This window comes from Aythya marila, assembly GCF_965140915.1.
Source record: "Aythya marila genome assembly, chromosome: 21".
In the NCBI taxonomy this organism is placed as follows: domain Eukaryota; kingdom Metazoa; phylum Chordata; class Aves; order Anseriformes; family Anatidae; genus Aythya; species Aythya marila.
In genome coordinates this window covers 3,754,853-3,770,933 of record NC_139062.1, presented here as the reverse complement: position 1 = coordinate 3,770,933, position 16,081 = coordinate 3,754,853, and the positions used below count along the sequence as shown (strand labels likewise).

The 16,081-nt window shown below is 54.8% G+C and overlaps 1 protein-coding gene across 1 annotated transcript; it reads right to left on the bottom strand.

Annotated features, from left to right (window-relative positions):
* Window positions 1-35: 35 nt before the first annotated feature.
* VWA1 (von Willebrand factor A domain containing 1) lies at window positions 36-14,176 on the bottom strand. The gene is made up of 6 exons (XM_082777170.1): window positions 13,608-14,176; window positions 8,347-8,910; window positions 4,827-5,105; window positions 3,786-4,058; window positions 3,247-3,516; window positions 36-2,598 (listed from the first exon to the last, which is right to left on the bottom strand). The coding sequence occupies exons 1-6, from the start codon at window positions 13,678-13,680 to the stop codon at window positions 2,558-2,560; spliced, it is 1,500 nt and encodes a 499-aa protein (XP_082633296.1). The 5' UTR covers window positions 13,681-14,176; the 3' UTR covers window positions 36-2,557.
* Window positions 14,177-16,081: the final 1,905 nt, after the last annotated feature.

Sequence of the window (16,081 nt, the reverse complement as noted above, 5' to 3'; positions counted from 1 at the left end):
CTTGTAAAGGAATTTTTATTCACTGAAGCTGAAACATTATTGAGACTGACATATTTCTGCCCACATATTTCTGACATTTTTTTTGGCAGGGGTGGGGGTGAAGTTCCGTGTAAACCAGACTATGAAGTCATGGGTGGAATGCTTGTTTTTAAGTCATTTAAAATTGAGATAAATACCAGCTTTTGAACCCATACCTCTCCTTTGAACAAAAGCTACACTTAGCCAATTTGTCCTTACTGCCATCAAGAACGAAGGAATCATTCAATAGCTCTTGTATTTTATATTTAATTGACTGTCTTCAAAAGGGTGTGTTACAATTGGGGGAATCTGAATGTATTAGTAAGCTATGCAGGGAGTTGTGCAAAATTAAACAATCTCTGTCCTACAGCAAGATTGAACAAGATACCTTATTGCGTGAGAGCTTCCAGAGGCTTTATCTTTCCCTCAGCACAGAGTCTCCATTAAGATTAATCAGTCACAAATACACATTCCAAAGGAAAACACAAATCAGAAGAAATCTTCGTATCGAGTTAATAAATGACTCATCTCCCTCCCATCCCTCCTGTGCAAGGAAACAGCCCAAGGCAAATGTTCCATAAACCTGGACATGACGAGTTTGGAGCTCAGTGACAAAGTTCCCCTCAGCTCCAAAAGGAACTCATTTTAAGGAATCCATAAGCAGAGCTATGAAGGGTTTGCAGAGTGGAATGATAGTGCATGGAGGCTCTCCAAGCACGGCTTTAAAAAAGTGTTCTGTGTGTCGAACAAATAAGCAATAAATTTAAAATATTGCAAGCATTACCAAGGGAAGGTGTTCCCACTGGTGCTGGTTTTGGTTACCAGAGGAGTAGCTGTATTTCTTTATAGCCATAAGCCCTGAATTTTGGAACTGTGCTTCTCAAATGGCTTTGTCACTAGCTACTCTAGCTACTAAGATTGTCTTTTTTTTTTTTTTTTTTCCTTCCAACTCTCCTTTCTGAAGAGTAGCTTAGTGACAGCCAATTCAAGTGTGGGGCTTGGGAAAAAAAAAAAAAAAAAAAAAAAAAAAAGGAAAGAATCAGATTCATTCTTCTCCCATAAAAACCTGAATTCTAAATGTAGCTAAAGCTTAGCACCAAGTAGGAGCCCAGGACAAGACAATTTAAAGATGTTTTAGGAGTCTTCAGAGCACAGAGGACAGAGCCTGGAATGATAGTGCTGGAGACTTACAGCCCCTAATTAGCCATAGAACAGGCTAATTAATCTCAATATAGCTGCTCTGATGGCAAGACTCATACCTAAGTTGATGTGACTGATTGCAGGTACGCCACAGTAATTTAGTGGTCACAATCCAGGCAGTAGTACCCTGTTGTGTTGTTTGGAGCTGCGTGGTTATATGAGAAACCAAAATAACTGCTTCAGATGGCCTTACAGTCTGGCCTTTCTGGACTCACTGCTGCTCCTTGAGCTCAGCTGAGGGCTGAAAGCTTTGGGTTAGAGTAGCCTGCCGGGGAAGCAAATTCCCAAGTTTTCTGAGTTTTATGCTCTCTCAGGCTGTTATCAGATCCCAAGGCAAATGACTCAGGGGAACTGAATCCTTCAAAGTCCAGATGGGATCTTTAAGTTATTGCAGCAGACAAACTTAGCACCAGTGCCAGTGTTGATGAGACTCAAGAATTCAGCAGGCAGACGTGAACAAACTTTTCTCCTAGAGCACTCCAAACTTTTCTCCTAGAGCACTCATCGACAGTACTTGTCAGCCCTGGCCTGGCATGGTCCTGTTGTTCCATTCCTCAGAGTTCACCGACCAAGCTCTGCCACAAACCAAAAAACTGGGAAAACTAGATTATTCTTCCACTTTGTGGAAGGTCCTTTATAAAGTGTTTCCATGTCCTGGCCACAGACCAAGTGGGTTAATAACCTCTTTTCTTCTTCTCAGAAATCCTGGTGCCTTTGACCAGGTCTCCTCTGTGTACTGTGCATCCTCTGTACATGTTATTCTTTCTGCTAGTGCTTTTACCTTCCATCCCTGAGATGCTATACTTTTGGGATGCCTAACATGAAATACCTATTGCATACACTGGATGAGTTGGAGGAAAGCTGCTCTTTGTCAATATTAATGGCTATTGACAGTTCGTAATCTCTCTCTGAGTGCAGGTGCCCAGAATAAAAGGCCAGTGCAGTAAACAGCTGTGTCTTGAATGTGCTCATAGGCTGCAAAAAATACAACTGTATCAACATTTAATAAATAGAGAATAAGCAAGCAATAGTGAGGATTCATCGGGTTGCTTTTGTTTGTTGTTTTTCAGGCATGTTTTTGTACAAGAAAGGGTACGGATTTGGCATCTAGCAGTTGGATTGTTGGTTCCATTCAGCCAAACCAGATCTTTAAGCTTTGCAAGAACTTGAAGTAGGACAGCCTTCAGAGGTGACAACCAGGACAGCTCAACTGACAGTGCAGGCTGGGAAACGATCCGTGAGCTTTCTGGTTTCCTCTGCGGACCCCTCCGTGTTATCCAAGTCTTTGTCCAAGCGAGATCCTTTGCTCTGCGGGGGGATCAGTTCACTCTCGGGTCTGTCATGCTCTCTGTCTGTGCCTATATCCTCGGGCTTCTGTAGCTGCAAAGAACACAAAAAGCACAACGTCAGCTTCATCTACCCATTCTCCAAATGAGACTGACTCAGAGACCAGATGACCCTGTGGTCATCATCACCATTGCTCCGACCTCTCACTGGGAAAAAGGCTTCTGCCCTGGCAGACAGCTGCTTCTTAGCTCCTACTTCAGCCTCTTGAAAATCCTTTTGTGTTTCATCATAGTTAAGTGGCTTCTGGGCAGCGGAAGGAGGAAGACAGATGCCTTGTGCCTAAGTGGCTGTGTTTAGTAGTTAGTGTGTCCCTACTGTGTTGCAAAGTGAAGGGTTGCCAAGAGTTCAAAAGCCTAAAATTGCACGTCCAATGCCCATGCCAGCTTTTTGCAACGTCCTTCCTCCCTGCCTCTGTCATTCCAAACCACCACCGAGTCCCCTGCACACTTTGCCTCCTGCCTGCAAACACAATGCCACTAGGAGGAGTATTGCTCTTAGAAAAAGGGGAAAAAGCCTAGCTTTGGGCAATGCCCTCGGGGGTGCTAGCTGTGATGAAGCCCTGTTGACAAGCCAGATGATGAGCACAGGGTATTTCAGCCACCGGTGCTCCTCTGGGTTGGATCTCCACCACCCGAGTCCCCTTCGGGGTGCTTTTCCCTGGCAAAAGGACCCCAGACTCACCTGGCTGCATGCGCACCATGCGGCACAGCCCCTTGCCGGCCTGGTTTTTGTACATGGGCTTCACGCACACTTTGTTGGTGGTGCCCGAAGGCAGGTCGGTGAGGAGCACGCTGTGGATCTGCGGCGACACGCTGATGAGAGACGAAGGGCCCGTTTGCCGCCGGCACCTGACGCGGTAGCCCAGGACCTTCCCGTCAGCGGCGTCCCAGGAGGCTTTCAGGGTGTTGGAGCCCATGTCTTGGAAGCGAAGGTGCCTCACTTTGGAGCCCTCTGCAAAAAAGCAGCTCCGTGTTAGTGCGTGACATCTGTACGGAGCCATCCTCGCTGCTTGGCTCCCTGCTGCTCCTGAGGGGGCTCAGGAGAAGGGTCAGCCAGCCAGCCTGGGCTTCTCATCACTCCGTGCCTCCAGACTGGAGGACCTCAGCCCAACCAGTCCTTAACTTGTGCTACCAGCACCAAATCCTTCTGGTGGCACTGTCAGGTGCTCGCTGGCCCCTTCCCACCCGCCTCCCTTTCAGCAGTGAGCACTTCTCACTCACCTTCCTGCGTGCACGCTTTAGCTGACAGGGATTTCTCCTTTCCTGACCTGTAGATCGCCGTCACCGTCACCAGGTAGGTGGTGTTGGGTGCCAGGTTCTCCACCACGGTGCTGTTTCTCTTGCCATCCACCTCCAGCAGCTGCGCCGAGGCCCCGGGGAGAGGCCCGTACAGGACCTGGTAGGCGGCCACGCTGTCCGGTGTCGGAGCCCAGCTGACCTGGAAGCTGTGTGGGCTGGACTCCGAGATGAGAAGCTGAGCTGGAGTGATTTCCTCTGAAAGCAGAGCAAAGGGACGGGAATGGGTACGTAACTCGTGGCATCGGGGTGCTCTCAGAGGAGTAGAATTGACTTTGCAGCATGGTTTGCTTCCAGGAGGTGGAAGAACTACCCAGCAAGTGGATGTTCGTCCTCAGCCAGCTCAGCACCCGCCAGCTCAGCCCTAAGGAAATGGTTTCTCCAGCTGTGCAGCACAGAGAGGGCACAACTACGCAGCCCAAACTGTTCCTGCATGCAGAAAATGAGTATGTGGTGCGAGTCCAGCTTGACTTTGTCACCCCTGCTCGGATTTTCAGTGTGCTGCTTTTTCAAATGTTGCTATAAATCTGAGTTAAAACCAGGTGCTGCACCAAGCCTTCCCTCTCATGCAGGGATGTCCCAGCAGTGCACACCCCTACCCGGAGAAGCCCCTGCTTCCAGAGCACTGCCCTCCCCTAGCTGTGCCTGCAGATCCTGCCTTCCTCCCCCAGGACAAGGGGCTCTGCTTTCTTCCAAATTTTTGTGATTTTAAGGTTGGAAGGGCACCTCCTGGCCATCACATCTTATCACCTGTTCTGAGCAGGGCAGAACATCTCTCTAAGGAAAGAGTGAGCTGAGTGCCAGCAAAAAGACACCTTCTCCTCGCTCTGGTCTGGCCAGGCTGCAACCTTCTGCCTCTCCCAGCCAGACGGGGAAGCTGTGGGGTGCAGAGCAGGGGCTGTCCTGCTGGCTTTACATCCCTGAGGCTCATCCTCCCCTCCTCGGTCACGACTGAGCGCATTTTACCTGCCAGGGTGGTGACCCTTGTTGTCTGGGGAGGGAAGTAGTGGACGTTGGATTCAGGAACAAGAGCCACCTCGTAAGTGGTTTCTGGCGTGAGGTTGCTCACTGTGAAGCTGGTGTGAGCCCCAGACAGTTGCGTTGTCCTCTTGCCTGCCAGGTTGTTTGTCGGGGCGTACTCTAGGCTGTAGTAGCCAGTTTCTTGGGAGAGGAGCTCGGGCCACACCAGACGGAAGCTGCTTGAGGTGATATCCACTGCGTGGAGCCGATTGGCTTGGATAACATCTGGGAGAGAAGGAGGAGCAAGAAGTCACCGATGGCATTTATATTCAGAATACAGCACGCCAAAAATACAGGCCCTTTGGACGGGAGATGGGACCCACAGGGATGCTGGATGGCAGCAGAGTCACCGAGACTCTGAAAGGTTCAGGAGCACAAACCCAAACCCTCGAAGCCAAGCACGAAGCTTCAAAACCAGAAAGCAAATGGAAACTGAGATGGCAACGCTTGGATTTTCACCCCACTCCTACCCCCTGGACAAGACCTTGTTGCCGAACAGAGCCCTCCTAGTGAACCCAAACCCCCAAATCTCATCGTGTAATGACCCCGCGGCCAGGAGGAAGGGGCAGCAGCCTGGGACCATCCAGCACTTGCTGAGTTCATCCCGGCTGTAGTTTCTCCCCCTGGCGTCTCACAGAGCTCCGTTGTTCCGTGACATTCAGCGCTCAGAGGCACTCTTGTGCTCGCCCCTCTCCGCCCCTGCACACCAGGGTCTCCGAGGCCGGCGGTACCTTTGTGCTCTGGACCCCCCATGCCAGGCGTGGGCAGCTCTCTCGGAGCCCCACGCTTCTCCCAAACCCCTCTGCCACCCCAGCCTTCAGCCACGCTCGATTTCCTGAGCCCCTGCTCCCTGCCCAGGGTGGGCAGAAACACCCAGGACTTTGCCTCTAGCTCTGGGAAAGTGGCACAGGGAGGCAGAAAGCAGCTCGATTTTTAAAAGCAACACGAGCCTTTAAGAAGTGCATCCACTCTGCGCAGTCTCACTCATGAAACCTTCTCAAGGCACCCACCAGCTCCAGCCCAAACACTTTGCAGAGTAACGCAGGTAGCCCTCACTGGCTGCCCATCACACAGGGGCACAAAAATCTGCCCCAGACCTTCAAGAGAACAGTGTCCAGGCTGGGATGAGACCAGCTCTCCTCCTCCAAGCTGCTGGCATCCCCACAAGCTCCCCGCACCGAGCGGAGCTGCCTCATTTTTTTCCTCTGAGCTGTCGCTTGGCTCTGGGGGAGGCAGGAGCGCTCCCCTGCGCTGTGCCCCTGCCAGCAGCAGCGGGAGGAGGCAGCACCACGGACCTGGGGCTCCGCAGCCTCCTGTGAGCCCCACGACTGCCAGGGATCAAGCCACGGAGGAACTGGGAACAGAGGAAAGGTCCCGGTGCCAAAAACCTTGCCAAAAGCTGCAGGGATGGAAATGAGCGAGCCTGGAGGCAGGGCGCAGGGATGCTGCGAATAAATCAGGAGGGTCGAAGGGGTGCAGCACCTGAGGGACGTGCTGCAGGCGGCCCAAGCACCACCTCAGCTTCTTGCTGCCGTATTACACATGCCCTGACCATTAAAGAGGGCCATCAACCCCCGAAAACAGATGCCCACGGTGCTGGGAAGAAGCAGCGTGTTAACCTTGGGTGTCGGACCCAGGCAGTGCCCTCCTAGGAGCGCTCGGGGACGGCTCGGACCCGCTTGCCTCCCACCCGTGGTGACTCACACAGGATGAGCGTGGACACAGAAGCACCGCTCCGCGGCCGCAAGCTCGCTGGCATCCCATGAATGCTGGCAGGTCAAGATTAGACTTGCTGGAACGCTGCTGCTTTTATGATGTGTGCGAGGAGCACAGGCAGGCAGCAGACGAACCCCTTCCGCCCTGGAGCCACAACTTCAGCTGGGTTTTGGGACAACCCCACCTCTGCTTCGTGTTTTATTTCCCTGCTTTGACACGGAAGGGGTGATATGTTTCAGATCAGAAATCTGCACGGGGAGTGGCTGATACCTTGTGGCTGCTGGGCAGGTGGGTTCCTGCACGACTGGGCTCAGAAATCGGTGCCAGAGGATGAAACGAGCCAGTGGTTGTCAGCTCAGCTGGCTGAGAGAAGAGAGAGAAGGGGATGCTAGCACAGCACCTGATGTTATCCCCAAAAAACACCTCGCTTTCACAATATACACAGGTCCAGGAGCAGGACGGGTGCTGATGAAGGCTGCCTCCTCCAGGAAGGGGCAAGCAGCCACGTGTGGTTTTATTAGGGCTAACTCAGGCGATGTTACCCGTGCCTTAAAGCCTCAGCCCCTGGATTCACTCGGGAATTTCGCCTTCCATGCAAACACCAGGCTGCTACATTTTAGACCTGGTGGATGCAAAGAATGTTGCCCTGGGGCACAAGAAAGTATTTATTAGCTTTGCAGATCTTATGATCTTCAAGACAATCCTGTGCTGCGGTGATACCCGGAGGATTTCTCCTTTTAAGATGCTATTTTGTACCACCTGGATTTGGGATGCACTAGAAGCTGAAACAGAAACTTGAAAGGAAACGTCCAGGGGTTTGTGTGGTACTGCCCCATGCTCTTATGGCACAAAGGTGGCTGGCTGGAAGGGAACGTGGTCCCTGGGCGTGATTTGCTAAACGGCACGGGCTGGAAATGGGAAGAAATTGCAACACGGGGAGGGTTCTGCAGAAAGGGTTACTTGGACACGCCGCAGCCAGCTCTGACGGACTCACAGAGCAGAAGCCAAGTGGGGAATTAAAACAGGATCTCCAACGGGGAAGAGAGCCTCCATAAAATGAATGGAAAGTCTGCAAAGTCCCAGTAACTCGCTCAGCTTTCCAAACAAACCCGGAGGCATCTGGGAGGCCGAGGCAGAGCCCCTGCTTTGCCATCGCAGGCGCTCCCACTGCGAGGGCACGGAGGACAGGCATCACGCCGCGCCGCACACAGCATTCCTGCTGCCTCATCTCTTGGCCCAGGGCCTGGCTTTGGGTCTCCTTAGCCCATTCCCTTTAAAACACAGGGCTGCTGAAAAAAAAAGCAGCCTGATCTTGCTCTCTGCGCAGCCCCGGCCGTGCTGGCAGCGGAGAGCTGCTGCCCTGCTGAGCCCAGCGAGCTGGGCTGGGAGTTTCTGCGCCGGGCTGCGCAGCTGGCAGAGGCAGAACACGTTCCGACAGGGGAGTGACGGAGCAAAAACATTCCTGTGCTGCAGTCGTAATGCTGATAGCAACAACCAGCACCCCTAATTGCTGGTGGGGAAGGAGCAGAGACCGCCAGCCACTCGTAGGCAGGGGCTGGGTGCCTCGCTGCGTGCCAGCACCGTGCCTGCACACGAGGCTGCGGGCAGGGCTAAACCCTCCCCAGGCACACAGCTTTCATTTGGGGCGGGCCGTGCTTCTGCGGATCAGAAGGACCGATGATTTGGGGGGCTCTCACACCTCCTGCCCCTGCTGCGGACTCCCAGGGAGCGCAGCCCGGCCCCGCCGTACCTAGCATAGCGTCCCGAAGCTCCTCCGTGATGATGGGCAGGTCGTCCACGTCCACAAAGTGCAGGTGCTTCTCGGGAGGCTGGCTGGCAGCCGCAGAGAGCTCCAGGTAATTCCCCCGGCCGGTGCTGACGATGAACACCGTCACCCCCATGTCCTTCAGGAGCTGCATGGGTTCGGAGATGTCGTCGGTGGAGAAACCATCCGTCACCCAAACCAGAACCTTGGGCACCTCCGGCCGGGCCCCGGCCTCGTTGCTGAAGAGCTTTTCCTTGGCGTAGGAGAGAGCTTGGCCCGTGTTGGTGTCGCCCATCAGCTGCCGGGTGTCGCGGATGGCTTGCTCCACCCCGTCGCACGACTGGTAGCGGTCGAAGGGGAACTCCATGGTGGGGGTGGTGCTGATGTGGATGATGCTGGTCTGCACGTCCCTGGGGCCGAAGGAGAAAGGCTGCACGAGGTCCCACATGAACTCCTTCACCTTGGAAAACTCGTAGTAGGAGACGCTGCCAGAGCTGTCCAGCAAGAAGAGGATGTCTCCCTCCGCGTTGGAGATGGAGGGCTGGGCACCTGGCAAGGGAAGAGAGAGAGGGGGGGTTATTTTTTTTTTTGCTGTTCTCACATCTAGGGAGAGGGTGGTGCTCTCCAGGAGCAGGGAGAGGAGCATTGGCTCCCTGCTCTCCCAGCTTCATTGCCAAGTTTGTTTCAAAGTCCTATATAGAGGCAGGAAATCAAGCACAGGAGCCAGGCTAGAGCAAAAAGCAAACCCATGAGCTGCAGCTCCTGCAAAAAAAAAAAAAATGCTTCTAAGCTCTGAGCTGCTTCTGCCTGCGCTGACACCTCTTGGTACTCAGCTCAGGCTGCTCTCGAGGACTTTCTGCTCCGAGCTGGATGCGGCCACGTCCCTGGAGCTGGGAGCATCCCACACCAGCCAACAGCTCACCCCTGCCCCGTGCCAGGGATTCCTGAAGCCAGCCAGGGCTGTGGGCGAAGGTGCAGCAGCCCTGGGGCAGGAGCTGGTCCCAAGGAGGAGAGCGACTGCTGAGGTCGTGGCCCTTCATCTCCCTGCTTAGGGCCATGGCAGTGCCTGGAAGAAAATTGGGCCATATTTGGAAACGAAAAGAAGTGATAAAGAGAGTTAATGAGAAAAACTGCTGGCTCTGCTCTCCCAGGGGAGATGGCCGGTTCTCCGAACTGGCTGCAGCTTGCTTCAGAGGCTGTGGCCCGCACAAGCCTGGCAGGAAAATCCCCGATTTAAGCCAACGTTGGCAGGCCGGGGCTCTCCCTCCTCCCCACATCATTCATGCCACATCTTCCCTCGCCCCTCCGAACACGCCTGCCTGCCCTCCCCTGCTGCACCCCTACCCCAGGGGCTCTGGAAGGTGGCTGGGAAGGGGCTGCGCAGCCCCTTGGGTGCAGAAGGGTGCCCCACAGCAAGAAGAGCAAGCTCGGAGGGTGTGGCCCTCTCCATCTGACCCCTTTTCTTACCATTTCAATTAAAACCCCGTGTGGAAGCGCGGACACACAGAGGAGTCCTTCTCCCACCCTTGGAGCTTGAGAGAATTACAGCAGCTGGAATACCAGGAACGAAACTGGAATCCTTTTAAGCACCACCCTGCTTTCTGATGGCTTTCGAGGCACAAGAAGGGAGAAAAAGAGAGCCTAGAGACCCCTGCCAGCTCATTTGGGCTCCTCCATTGGGGAAGGGATGGGGAATTCGGGGTGGCCGAGCGATGCGGGCGCTGGGCACAATGGCTGGGCACTGGAGCCACGCGCGGGAGCCAAAACCACAGGGCAGCAGGGAGCTGGATGGAAAGGCTCCCGTAAAATTAATTGCTCCGAGGAGACGGCTCGTGCAAACAGCTCTGCCCCTGCCGAGAGACACGCCAAGGCAGGCCCGGAGACAGCAGCGAGGAGCCGGGGTGCCGACAAGGAGCCGCCACGAGACGGCAAACCCAGGGCAGGGGGGAAAAAAAGAGGGCAGAGAAGTGGCTCAGGCCCGAGCCACAGGGGGATTGAGCCTCTTGGAGTGCTCGTGGCCACGCCGTCTAAATGTGCAGCCAGGTCGTGGGTGCCCCTTGCTGCTACGGAGAGCTGGGCAGCCCGGGGAGGGGTCCCTCGGCTCGCCCCTGCGTGAGGGGCTGGCTGCGAGCGCGGAGCCGTGCCAGAGGCATGAGGAGACAGCTGGAGGAATCAGGTGGAGCCTCCAGAAATGGAGAGGCCGTCGGAATTACTCAGAGGTGACTGAGCGGGAGATGCCAGGAGGAGGCAGAAGTGGAGGGCAGCCAGCCCTGCGTGAGCCAGCACGACTCAGCCCCGCGCTGCAGGCACACGCCCGGCAGCCTGGCACCCGGAGCGGAGCAGAAAAGCAAAGCCAGGGCCAGCCAGCTCTCCCTGCAGCCCACGGAAAGCAGGGATGTGTCTCCGTCACGTCACCCGGAGGCTCCAGGTCCCTGCCACGGGCTCCCCAGGGCAGCAGAGGCTCTGCTCCGAGTTTCTTGCTGCACGAAGCACAGGCACGTAGCCACGGCCCTCCGCTGGAAGAGGGACAAGCCACTGACTTGGCTGGTAAGATGCAGCGAGAAATATTGGCAAGGCGACCGCCTCTTCCCAGCAAGAAATCTTCTGTCCCCGTTTCTCCCCTCTGCTCCCCACTACTCCGAGCGGGGCCGTGTGTTTCCTGAGTGTTGCAACGAGCAGCTGGGAAGGCGGCTGGCCCTGGCAGGGCAGCGATCGGTGGCCAAAGGACATCGCTCGCCAGAGGAAAACAAGCTCATGTGCAGCAGCACATGCAAGGGGAGCCTCGGGGTGCCAGAATGACCCCCAGAGGGGGCTCATGGGGGTGATAAACCCCACGAAGCACTTGCTAAGGGAGAAGAATCCCGCAGGAGAGTCGAGAGCCAAGCTGCTGTCAAATGGCACTGGAGCGTGCCGTGGAGAGGCAGGTGTAATTCAGCATCCTGCCCCGTCGGGGCTGGAAATAGCTGCGTGGGTTAGGAAGCTGTGCAGGGAGAGCTGCAGCTTGACACCGCCCGGGGAGGGGGGTTGGTGGAAAGCTTAGGTTGGCAGCAAATGGTGAGCAAAGGCAAGTGGTGCTGGTGGGCAGGGGGTATTTTGGGAGCCGTCCGTGCGGATGGGCTGCGATCAGGCCAGCACCATCACAGCCACTTCAACCCTGAGTAAGGTGGAAAGAAATCCTTCCCCGACGGGCTGGGTCAGTAGAAAGGATCCCCCCCCCCCAAAAAAATAAATGAAATCTCGCCGCAGGGATGCAGGGAAGTGACTGGGCACGGCACTGTCCGTCCCTTCGGGTCTCGCCTTGCAGTTCCCTCATCCTCCTTGTTGTTCTTTGTCCTCCCTCCAACACAAACATCTCCCCCATGCCAGAGGTGGGGCGCCGGGGATTTGTTACCAGCAAATCCCTGCCTTACGCAAGCAGCTGCTGTTTTCGAGCCGTCTCCTTGCTTTTCACCATAGAGCATCGGCCGCTTGGCTGGGCACCGAAGGGAGATTCCCCACTATTTTGTAGGGTTCGGGGTAAAGGGGCACCTGCTCGCATCTCCCTGCCTCCTGCACCATCATCGTGTGCTCTGGGGAGCGAGGAATAACTGCAGGGCCCATGCTAGCACTGCTGTTGGGCAAAGGAGAGGCTTAGGGAGCAGCAGAAAAAACCTGGCAGCATCCTTCTGTCACCCTCCAGCTGGCACCTGGTCGATTGGCGAGGACCAGCCGTGCAAAGGAGGCTTTTGAAGGGGTCCATAAGGAAGCAAAATGTCTCCGTGGAGTCCCGGTGCTGCCTATTTAAATGTTTGGCTGTTTCCAGGAGGAAAACAGCCAGAGTTGTGCGTCCTGCACCGAGATGCTGACAGGAGACATCCGCTCCAAGAGCTCCTCGCGCTCTCAGCTGGGACCTGCAGGCACACCACGTGCAGGAGTTGCGTGGGACTCGCAAGGCGCGGAGCAAAAAGGGCTCAACAGCCAAAAAAGATCGCGTCCTGTCTCGGTTAATTACGTTTGAAATCCCACACTTGTCTTCCCTTCTTACTAGCTGGCCACTCAAAGCAACAACATGTGGAGCTGAGCACGGAGGCCAAAGAGCACGGCCCGTGCCTCCTACAAAACCCCGGGCTGTGCCTACCCCACAAAAGCCAGCCTCTCTTTGTCCCCTGCAGCTAATAAAGCCACCAAGACCCCAGGAAACAGAGGTAGGACCGTGCATCCTCGTGGCTCCGATGGTTCCTGTCATTGCACGATGCCGGCACACCGCAGCAGCCCCAGACAAGAGCCAGCCCATGCCCAGGAGCCCCGCCAGCCCGGCTGTTTGCTCAGGGTTAATTTTGGGAGTGGGTAACATCTGGAGCACGGCACAGCCCCTCGGGAACGTCACAGCTTGCTTCGTCGCCTGCCCTGAAGGTCTGAGCCTGGTTTGTAGCCTGGGCTGGGGCGGGATGGTAGGGATGACGGCTGCCCGGGTGGACATGGAGCACTGTGAGCACACCGGGGGCACGATTCCTGCAGCAGCCTGCATCTCCAGACACCAGCGTGTGTCACCCACAGACAGAATCCAGCCCCTGTAACGGGATCCGAGCCACAGCCACGGGCTGGTCTGCACACCAGGCGAGGAGACAGCCCCCAGAAGCCAGGGCTGCTCCCTGGGGTTGAGATCTGTCCTGCAGACCAGCAGCTCACGTCTCCTTTCACACTCGATCACTCTTCCCAAGTACAAACTCCAGGACAAACAGGCTGCAGCCAGCAGCAGCCCGGAGCTGCCCCTGCCCAGCACTGCCCAAGGAAATTCATCTTCTGCACGTCCCCCACCCCGCTGTCAGGTCTGTGACACCCACCCACAACCGTTTCTCCGAGCAGCAGTCAAGAGAAAGCTTTGTAAGGAGGAAACACCGAGATTAAGGCACGGAGACTGGGTGGAGAGCAACGGGAGGGGTACGGGATCAGTCACTGCTTTCACTCCTCTTACTCGGGGTGCCCCCTGCATGGGGAGCAGTGGGGTCGGGGCTCTCCACGCAGTTACACTGAACTCTGCCACCTTCTGATCCAGCGTCTTTCCCACTGCTGGAAACGAGGGAGATAAGTTTTTTTTTCTAACACGGCGATTTTAGAGCAGCTCTCCCTTGTCCTGTCCCGGCGCCAGCAAAGCAACCTCCACGTATAACCACCCAGAGGTTTCACACCCAGCTAAGGCAGCAGCATAATTTGGGCTCGGTTTCCACCCAGGAGGGCTTTTGGGGTGCGGATCCGTAGGCACTCACCTCTGCAAGGTGCCTCCTGCCCCGCCGCCAGCTGCAGCCAGACACCGAGCGCAAGCGCTGCCTCGGCCAACATCTCAAGGGCTGCTCCTCGGGCCAGCTACCTTAAATCCAAAAGCTCGGCTCTGGGGAGGCAGACGAAAGGCTCAACATCGGTCATATTACGTGCAAGGATCCAGCAGGTCCCGGGGTGCCGCTCGGACGCTGCTCATGCCGAGAAAACCAAACTCGTCTTTATTTTTCCAAGCTGCGGTGCGATCCCCGAGTCTTTTATCGCCCTTTTCCCCTCTCCTCCGGGACGCACACCCTGCTCGCTGCCGGGGATGGCTCGCAGGCAGCCTGCGTGCGGCTGGGCTGGGGTGCGAAATCTGCGCCTGCAGATAAACCACCGGCCCTGCGAGACACTGGCAGCGCTCCAGCTGCGAGGAAGGAAAAAAAAAAAAGGGAAAGAAAAAAAAAAAAGAGAGAGAGAGAGAGAGACGGCTCGGAGAAATCCAAAGCTGCTCTCTCCGCTCTGGAATGAGCTAGAAGAAGAAAAAAAACAACACGTATATAAAGGAAAGAAAAAGTAGCAAGGCTGGGGAGCGCGCCCTGCCCTGGGAATATTGGCTAATCCTTTGGGAGGAGGCGGGAGGAAAGCTGCCCAGGTCCTAGCGCTACCCAGCACGTCCCAGCCCAAGGCAGCAGCTGAGAGCTTGTACCAGAAATCCCTCCGGCTTTTCACCCTCTCTTTCACCCCTAGAGGAGACTCTTGCTGCTGACCAAAAGTCCTGAGCAAACCTTGCTTCCCTTCTCCTGCCTGCCCAGCCACCCACAGCTCTGCAGGAGGAGGTGACGATATTCCCCTGCCCTTTTTCCCCCACTTTTGGATCGCCCTGTTTGTCTGGATCCCCTCTGCCTGAGAGCAGGGAGTTGCTGGGGTTTATCCTGGCATCCTCGTCCCAGCCCTGCAGGGACGAATTTTTGATTTTGAATTTTTGCCGCCCTGCAGGGGATAGATTTTTGCAAGGAAATAAAGAAAAAGAAAATGTTTAGTTAACTCCTATCGCCAGCAGTGGAAAAAAACATATATGTATGTTGTACTTCTGGACAGATCCAAGACATTACTAGTAAGGAAAAGCTGGAAAATCACAGCTGGTTGTGAAGAAAGCAATCGATCGTCATCTCCTCTAACATGGGGAGTGACCAGCCAGACAGGATAAAAAATAGCAAAGGAGGAAAGTTTAGAAGCCGGTGGGATTTCTGAAAGCAGTGAGCCATATTTCCCCCAATTTGATTTTGCCTCTCCTGGGAACTATAACCGAAAGAAGTAAAAAAAAAGTGAGCAGGAGTTCTGAGCCAAGGACTTTGCAGGACGGAAAAAAAATCATAATCCAAACTCATCAAGCAAATGGAAAGCCTAAGAAATGAGATCCAACCAAGAAACCTTGGAGACAGCCAGCGAAACGTCAGGGACACTTGTTTGTGCTTCTCCTCCCAGCCTCACTGCTGGGTACCCAGTGTTGGGCTGTTTGATGCCTCACACCTGGGGATCATGGACTTAGGGGAAGGATTCAGTCTCACCCATTGATTCATGCAGGCTGGAATAAGTGTCATTATTCCCCCTGCTCTGGTACCTACATTGTATGGCCTATGAGATCCCCTCAAAGAAGGTGCCTGGATCCTGGTGTGGTGGCCAAACGCTGGCTGGTTTGGGCCCCAGCAGGGAGCTGTGCTCATTTACCAGTGCTCATGAGGGCGGCAGGACGTGCAGGTGCTCTAGCAGGGGAGCTGTCAGGCCGTAGCCTCTTTCAACAAGCAAACTTTTGGGGAACAATCGCACAAAGCAAGGCACACCACGAATGGTGCTCCCAAACTGCCTCAACTTCCCCGTCTGCAGTCATAGAGGACAAAGCAGTAGAAATTTCTTGGTCCTGACTCCCCATGCTGATGGAGGCACGTTCAGAGCCCCTCAACTATGTCTGGTGGGGACGTGGAGATGATTTCCTTTTATTACTCACTTCCCAAGGAACTCTTTGCATAGAAGGGTTGCTCATAGTTTCCCTTTTCTGTCAATTTATCAATGTAAATGCCATTCGGCATCACACCCAGCAGCCTGGAGAGATTTCAGCTTTTATCTCCACAGAAGTCCCGCTAGGGTAGGAGGAAGCAGGAAAAAACAGCCTGGAAAATAATTAGATCTTACACAATTTCATTTTATTTTTAAATGTTACTGTAACAGACAGATCCTGTTTCCAGTAAGGCTGGTGCATGCGTATGCCGCTTCTTCAGAGCTGATGCACCCTGCCCTCTGAAGGCAACAGCATCACCCCAGCTTCATTTCTGGTTAAATATGACCAGAGCCTGGCTGCAGGTCTCAAGGGAGGCTCAGGGACAATTTGTGCTCGTTATAAATAGCCAAATCACCAGATTTTAATTGTGGTAGTGCAGAGCTCCCAGCAGCGTCCACGCTTTGGTGTTTCACGGGTCGGTCCCTA

Excerpts from the sequence above, each read along its gene's own strand:
- VWA1 (XM_082777170.1), bottom strand. The coding sequence starts at position 13,680 with ATGTTGGCCGAGGCAGCGCTTGCGCTCGGTGTCTGGCTGCAGCTGGCG. Across the intron at positions 5,106-8,346 it reads GCTTCGGGACGCTATGCTAG|ATGTTATCCAAGCCAATCGG; the intron begins GTACGGCGGGGC and ends CTTCTCTCCCAG. Across the intron at positions 3,517-3,785 it reads TAAAGCGTGCACGCAGGAAG|AGGGCTCCAAAGTGAGGCAC; the intron begins GTGAGTGAGAAG and ends GCTTTTTTGCAG.